This window comes from Drosophila tropicalis, unplaced genomic scaffold (assembly GCF_018151085.1).
Source record: "Drosophila tropicalis isolate 14030-0801.00 unplaced genomic scaffold, ASM1815108v1 contig_593, whole genome shotgun sequence".
Taxonomy (NCBI): domain Eukaryota; kingdom Metazoa; phylum Arthropoda; class Insecta; order Diptera; family Drosophilidae; genus Drosophila; species Drosophila tropicalis.
Window position 1 is genome coordinate 17,934,298 of NW_027173070.1, and position 8,008 is coordinate 17,942,305.

Genomic DNA, 8,008 nt, shown 5'->3' on the forward strand with positions numbered 1-8,008 from the left:
CGACTTGAAGTCGCACAGTTTAATAGGTAAGTACTTTCTTAGTAGGTGCAATGCAATGAATTAAAATTATATTTAAATGCAGAATAAGAAAACTGACGTTGGAGTTAAAATGACCGCAACTCAAAAAATGTACCGCAATGTGCCAACGCCGGCAATGCAAATCGGACTGGCAGTGAGCACACCCGATGGTGGTTTTCTTTTACGCCGGCAACCGCTGCATAAATTTTATAGAAAAGCCTCCCGGTCCGTGTCAGGTTAAGACGATGTCGACGCGTATAAATGTCAATGCTCTGGATGTCAGTCCAATGTGGGGTAAGCCTAACGAGAAGACAAAACCATTTGCAATTTTGGCAGAAGACCTGACTGTTCAGGTATGGGATTGTGAACTAGGCGAGGCCGTGTCTGGTCACAAGGCCCACCAGCATCAGCAGGAGTCAGCACGAAATATGAGATATCATGCCAACCATGTAAAGATTGTATTAATGGGCTATTTATCCAATGGTAACATTCTGTCTGTCGATGCCACTGATTTGGTCATTTACTGTGTGGCATCTAATACGTATTGTCGCAGACCAAATTTTATTCCGCCCAAAAATCATACAGGTAACTTATTGAAATGCTCGCCCTACAGTGAGCATATTTTTGCCCTTGGAACGGTTATGGGTAATGTTTTGGTTTGTGATCTTCGCAAGATGAGCATCTTGCACAAGTTCGTGGGTCATAAGGCAAAGATATGTGGTTTGGCTTGGCGTGAAATTAAACAGGATCAGCGTGAAAAAGATAATAAAATGGGTCAGTTAGCTCTTGATGCAGAGCAATGGCGTAACCGAAATGGACAGAATGCTGACAAAGCTCCTTCTGCCAAGACTTTGGCAGCCGAGGAACGTTCCAATAAACAGAAAAGCGGCAAAGCCTCGCCTTCATTATTGGTCAAGGCCAACGCAATCGAGGATGCATCCGAAGCCTTTGATATTTATAATTTTGATCATCTAAAGGATGAATTTGGAGCTCCGTCGGATAAAAGCTTGACAAAATCGTCAGAGGATGTGAACGAGTTTGTTGGAATAGAGAAGCCAGCCGATGATAAATCTAAATTTGACTTCATGGAGGCCTGCAAGAGCATGAAAGATGATCTCAATGCTCTTAAACTGAGTGATGCAGTGTCTAACGAGGTAGAAGTGACTTTGCAGGATTGTCAAGAAGCTAAACTAACGGCGGGTTCTCCACCACGGAGCGATGACGAAGAGGAGAATGATGACAGCAAATCGGGTACTTTGAAAGATGTAGCTGACTCCTCAGAAGGCAGCATGGAGGTTATTCAATATAGCTCTTCTAGTGATGATGCTGTAATAGTTGATGGAGACGCCGCAAAACCAAAAAGGGAGGTTCTGCATCATATATACCATCAGGCTGAAGTTCATGAGACTCCACCCGAGGCAGTAGGGCAGGATCAAGAGCAACCGCCGGCCACTCAAACTAATGCTGCACAAATGACTCGCCAAGAGAGTTTTGACACTTTATCGTCCATTTCGATGGCCTCGGCTCAACATACAGATATTCTGCTAGTCTCAATTGATGCAGATGACATAATTATAGTTTCGAATACCTCCACGGGTGCCTTTTGCGGCAAAAGTTATTGCAAATATAAGGGATCAGGTAAGCTGCCTGATGTTTGTTTTAACGGCACCCTGTTTACTTAGTTTTTAATTCAATTCCAGGCAAGATGACAAATGTTCAATGGCTTAATGATAGCACCATTGTGACAATGAGTCATAGTCAATTGTTTTATTGGTCCTTGATCTATGATGAAAAACTACTTCGCTATAAGATTGCCAAAAGTCATGATCGTATGTGTTACCAACGTGATATTATTGCCTTTTCGTGCTCTCCCATTAAGGGACAGATTTGGATATGCATGACTACACGCACAATTGCCCTTATGGATTCTGGAAATGGCCTATTAACTGATACCTTTGGCACTGTAGCTTTTGGTGTTCGAGCTTTAGCCGAATGTCCGGAAGATATGAATAAGTATGCTTATCCCCTTTACTATATGTGTGGTATATTAGTTAATTATTTAATATATATTTATACAATTGTAGAATTGCCCTTGGCTGTTCAGATAGACGTATAGCGTTTTTAGATGTATTTAAACTCTCCACGCGCAGCCTGGTCATTGATATGATTACAACAACCAGTCCAATTTACTCTCTGGCTTGGAGTCCCAATTGTTTAAGTTTGGCCTTTGGCACTGGAGATGGTGTTGTAAGTAATTTCATACATATATGCATGCAATTTATTATTAATTGAAACTAAAATTAAATCAAATTTCATCTGATATTTAAGGTTGGCATCATCGATGTAGAACGCATGAGGATTAAGGAGCTACACCGTTCACCATATAAGTCCGAAATCTATTCTCTAATGTGGTTGAATAATTATATTTACTTTGTGACAAATCACTTATTCTGTTACATCAATATGGATAAAGCCAGACGAGGTAAGCAAATGCTCTTCACATTTCTCGCCTTGGGCTATCAGCTTGATTCTGGGCATTACGTTGACCATAGTTGACCTTGGTTTGGGAATCGCGTGTCTGCTTCTTTCTTATATCAGCCAAATGTATTGTTTCTCTATGGTAGTCCCAAACATTCCATGTAACATTTATCCAATTGGGCACAGACAGATCATTTGTGACTACCATTTCGGTTTGACCACAGAAATCTATTTGTTTGCTTGGCACCTCAACGAAATCGCTTAATTCTTGTCTCAATAGCTCTTCATCCAAATGAAATAGTAAAGCCAAATTGGCATTCTGAAATATGACTTTACGAAAGGCTTCGATAAATGGCTCAAAACGCAGTTCAGCATAACGTGCAAAGCGATGATCACGGAAACCAAATGATATATTCAGATTCATGCAGAGTTTACGTTGTACATGGGCTGGCAAAATGAGGCCATTGGTTATAGTCAAAGTTAAAGCACAGAATTCGTTGATATCAGCACGAGCCAAACTGCAAAAATTTCCATCTGTTTGATGCACCTTAAGAGCAGCCATGCGCTCATCAAAGCTAACCACATTATCCGATTTAATGCGCTGTCTTTTAGCCTGAATTTCCGCCACAGTGCTTTCAGCCAAAGATTTAATTTCCAGGGGAATCAAAGATTCCAAATGTTCACGCAATTTGTTTAACTCGACAATGTGATTTAAAAAATTATTCAAATTGGTCCAAACTTGTGATAAATACACAAAGTGGGGCTAAAAAGACACAAAAATTAAGCAAAATGGGCATAGTGGATTAAAAGATTCTCTGTGTCGAACTTACAAATATTAATTCCGATTCAATGGCCGTTCGCATGGAGAGGGTATCATTGATTTTCGCTATCACACACTGATAACGTTTCTGTTCTACATTAACCAAATATTTCGTATTCTCATAGCTCAGATGTAATGTATTGAGACAACGATAAAACATGGCATATATCAAAGAGAACTGATTAAGTCGCTGTAAACCTTCAAGGGGAACGCGATGGGTTAATGTCATGTCGTTTGCATCAATTTTAATGTTTTCATTTACTGCCATTTGGCAGAAGGTGCGCATTTTGCTAGCTTGCTGAAGGGCAGTATTGAAAGCTTCCTCGGTATTGGTTTGGGCCATGTCAAGATCTTCAATAACTGAAAACGAGGCAATAGATAGTTTTATGGTCGTCTCTCTCCCCTTTTGGAGGTCTCTTACCATATCTCACATTCTGCCTATCCCCTTCTGGTGTATCATTATTAAATATAACAATACCACCGACTGTGGCAGCCAATCTCTTTAAATATTCCATGCGATGATATTTTTTTTTCAACACATAATTCTGTAAATCACTGCGGCCTATAACGCTATTTAGGGCCTGGGCAGTTAGCTTCAGGAGAACATGATTTTTGGGCGAACCGAGATTGTAGCAGGCCACAATGAATACTTGCATTTTGGAAAACAATTGATCCAACTGTAATTTACTACAAGTCTCTGGATGTTGAAGTATATCTTCAATTAGTATATCCAATTCCTCTTGGAATTTCTCTTCATATTGCTCTTTTACATATTTCAAATCAATAGTTTTGCCCTTCTTCATGATCCACGACATTTTCATCATAGTCATTGTGGGATCTGTTGGATCCATATAATCCTTGATGATGCCATCAATAAATCGGTTTACCTCACAGGAGCGAGGCTTATTTAGGTCACATTTCAGAAGACCACGTCGAATGTCACGTGCAAGCAAATGAACAACATAGGCAATGAACTCCTCTTCCACATCCAAGTCACGTTCTTCTTCGAAGCGACGCATTAGCCGCTGAGTTATATCAATCAGAATCTTATGTCGCGGCATTATTTACAGAACAGAGAAATTCGATAACTACTTGAAATAACAATAACAATTTATAATGTATACAATGCGTTTTTAAATAGAAATTGTTTACTTCAATTCCAAAGGTTGCCCTTGACAACAAAAATCAATACTAATCAATTGTTCTTTCTCTCTCCCTCTTTTTTGGTACAGAAGTCCAACATTTAGATTATATCAACAAGCCGAGTTTTTTCAATGCGCGTGAAGGATTTCTTCTTGTGGGCACATCAGATGGCTTTCTGGAATTATATAAACGGAAAGATTGCCCGGATTTGGGTTATACATTCAGTGGTCGATCGGCATTGATGTCACGCTATATAACCGATATTGCCTGGAATCCTAATGAGCCGCAGCAATTCGCTGTTGTGGGCAACGATAAGCCAATTTATATTATGGAATACTCCGAATCGGAGATGAATATAAAAAAATTGCATACATTCACTGCCAGTGCACCAAAAGCTTCAGTAACTTCTCTTAAATGGAGTCATAGGCAAAGTCATGTACTCGCAACCTTCCATATCGAGGGTAAGGTTTGCCTATGGAGCACCAAAGAGCCGGAAAAACCACCATTAACTATAAGCTATCATTGCCCCATGTGGGGTGGTATGTTTTTGCCAACAAGCGATAATATTATCATGTGTTTCGGCAAGTCTATATCTTTGGAGTTGGTCAATATTGAGGAGGCCAATGAGACGCGAGTTATTCAGTCAAAATTCGATGCATTATCGAAAGTAAAATGGGCAACCAAGTCTATAACCCAACCCATTATTCCAAACGCTTGTCTCTCAGCAAAGGAGAAAAAGCGTCAGAATCGCGATAAAAGGAAATCAGAGAAAATGGCAGCCGAAAAAGAGATCAAAGAACACCAACACGAAGTCAAGGAAATAGCTAAAGAAACACATGTCGAAGACATGATAACCAAATTAAGTTTGGACTCGAAGCCTACGTACGAACAGCCGCCACAAAGTGTTCTGGGTGTAAGTAGAATACTTCATATAAAACATATATGTAAAAAATTTTCTTAAATCTTTTATTTGTTTTCATATTTCATACTTTTAGAATAGCCGCACTTGTCTGTATTTAGTGCAAAAGGAAATAAACCGCGATGCTCTGGAGAAGTTGGCTATTGTGCTTACAGAGGACTCTAGTAAAATTGATAAATCTGTTTTCATTTCAAAATTATTCAGCACAAAAGTCGTAGCCAAGGATTTGCTAGCCTCAGAGCGTGAGTTTACATCTTTAATCAGATTGATTTCAAATTAGTTTATGTTTCTGGTTTTATTTATAGTGACCAACTTAAAGCAGACAAATAAAAAGGATATAGGTCCACTCTGTTTGGCCGTTTCAACATTTAAATTGCGTGAAGAATTGGAACAGCATATGGCTAATCAGACGCTCAATGAATGGCATCTCTCTCTGGCTCCCAGTGTATCGTTCATGTAAGTTCAAATGAGATTTGCATTAAATAGACGAAGTATATATGTTTTTGTTCATAGGTTCTGGCAGGATTGTTGCCGTTCATATGCCAAGCAAATGGAGAACATGGGTTATATCCTTCATGCTGCCACATATCTATTTGGCATTGGCCTACAAAAGGAGGCAGTAGATTTGCTGGTAGAGCAGGAATATTATAAGGAGGCACTTCTACATGCCCGCATCTGTTTGCCAGCCACTGATCCGATTATCAAAACTATTATCAATAAATGGCTAGAAAATTTGGAGAAATATGGCAACTATGCAGCTGCTGCTCTAATGTATGTTATTGCAAAATTAACCCATTTATTGAGAAATTTGATTAATTCTTATTTCATTCTCCACAGCTGCATACTAGATAACGAAATGCTACGTGGCTATACATATCTACGCAAATACCATAAATGTACTCCTGAAATATCACGCCTAATGGAGGATATAAAGCGTATTGGTCAGCTGAATGGTGTCCTGGATGGCTGCCTTTTTGCTGGGGGGCCAAATTCAAATGCCAGCGAAACTGTTGAGTCAACAGAGAATTAAATGCAGGGTAAAACCAAAGAATTAGAACCTTAAATGAACCAAAAGTGTTTTCCATCTTTATTTAATTTTCTATTTCGGCTACCTCATTAACAAAAACAACTCATAATCATTGCCATTTCGATTTACCATATTAACTATTTTAAAACAATTTCTATTTAATTTGATTGAAGCATGAAATGTACTTCAAATAATTTAATTATGTTATGGATTAACCGTTTTACCGTTATGGATTTTCGGAATTTAAGTTTTTGAACTGAATGCGATATTATAAATAAGTATTCAAAAGCTATCTTTTGTCATAGCATAAACTCTATATGAATTTATAAAAATCTGATTGAAAACAGAAAAAAAAATCAACAAAATAAAGAAAATCTCAACAAATGTCCCAGGCACAAATCTTAGTAAGATTGAAAACTTACAACAACATCAACCACAGAAAAGAGGCACCAATTGATTTTCCAATAAAATAAAGAAAACTAATACAATATCATTAATTAGAACTGGATAAACAAAATTATCTATACTCTAACACAAATGGAAGTGCATGTTGAATTCGGAAACGACTTTGTCATAAATATAAAACTTCATTTTAGATTTCAAAACCTTTCGAATGATATTTGATTACTGAAAAGTGAAATTTATTATTGGCATCTATACAAATATTTAAGATCTAATTGAAATAAACCAAATAGAAAAAGTTATGAAAAATTTTGCATTTTTGTTTTAAATAACAACTTTTAAAAACATTTTCAAATGCTTATCAATTTCTTGACAATTTAAAGTATGCTGATCAGCTTAATTTGAAATAAGATACTTTTTGGACAATTTTTATAAATCGATGACGCATGAAAGCAAATTTTGTGTGATTTAAATTTGCTGAAGAGTATAAAAAAATCTTTGATTCTAGTTGGGCCCTCTTTCCGCCTCTGTTATCGGACAAACAAAAGCCATGTTTTTTTTTGTTGTAGTTTTTATTTGACCGTTAGGCCTCATTTTGGTTATATGCAAATTATACTTGAGCAGCAGAAGCCACAGCCAAAAACCGCAGCAACAGCATAAACATCTTCCCTCATCAGTTAGAAATTAAGTTTTAATTGTTGGAACAATAAAGTCCCAGAGAGCTGAACTTGCTACAACCCAACAGCAGCGAGACTTAAGAAAAGAAACAAAACAACCCAGAGAAACACACACAAAAGAAACATTTCATAGCCCCAATTAAGGGAATCGACTTTGTGATATCTCGGAGTAAGTTGGGCCATACATCTAATGTATATAGCGGGGCATAAGTTTATAGATCAATCCATAATTTTTCTGTTTTTTAGTCACTTTCGAATCCACAGTTGTTGTGGATTATTTCTAGACTTAGGGATATTTAAAAGGATCTATATTTGTTTTATAAAGTGAATTCTTCGACTTCGGGGATAAATGCTCCATAATTTACTCTTTTATATCCCTCTGACTATACTTTTTGGGTTTAAAAATGATGAACAAATTCAATATTTGTTAAACTGATATTTCATGTGGATTTTTCCCTGAATCCATTAATGATTCAAATTACTTTTGAATTAAAAGTATTTTTTTTTTAAAAACAATTTAAAGC

The 8,008-nt window shown here is 37.3% G+C and overlaps 2 protein-coding genes across 2 annotated transcripts; one reads left to right on the forward strand and one right to left on the reverse strand.

The window, feature by feature from the left end:
* Window positions 1-94: 94 nt before the first annotated feature.
* Window positions 95-7,010, forward strand: rig (rigor mortis). Its single transcript, XM_068290725.1, is given in 10 exon segments — window positions 95-199; window positions 201-1,656; window positions 1,719-2,031; window positions 2,103-2,265; window positions 2,347-2,500; window positions 4,549-5,372; window positions 5,455-5,620; window positions 5,684-5,834; window positions 5,892-6,149; window positions 6,216-7,010. Coding segments are annotated over 10 exon segments (3,768 nt in total). The 5' UTR covers window positions 95-109; the 3' UTR covers window positions 6,409-7,010.
* Window positions 2,426-4,403, reverse strand: LOC137577296 (cilia- and flagella-associated protein 206). The gene is made up of 3 exons (XM_068290726.1): window positions 3,738-4,403; window positions 3,327-3,676; window positions 2,426-3,259 (listed from the first exon to the last, which is right to left on the reverse strand). Exons 1-3 carry the CDS (start codon window positions 4,375-4,377, stop codon window positions 2,516-2,518), a joined length of 1,734 nt encoding a protein of 577 aa, XP_068146827.1. The 5' UTR covers window positions 4,378-4,403; the 3' UTR covers window positions 2,426-2,515.
* Window positions 7,011-8,008: the final 998 nt, after the last annotated feature.

Coding starts and splice junctions, on each gene's coding strand:
- LOC137577296 (XM_068290726.1), bottom strand. CDS start 4,377: ATGCCGCGACATAAGATTCTGATTGATATAACTCAGCGGCTAATGCGT. Junction 3,677..3,737: donor TAGGCAGAATGTGAGATATG/GTAAGAGACCTC, acceptor CCTCGTTTTCAG/TTATTGAAGATCTTGACATG. Junction 3,260..3,326: donor TTGAATCGGAATTAATATTT/GTAAGTTCGACA, acceptor GTGTCTTTTTAG/CCCCACTTTGTGTATTTATC.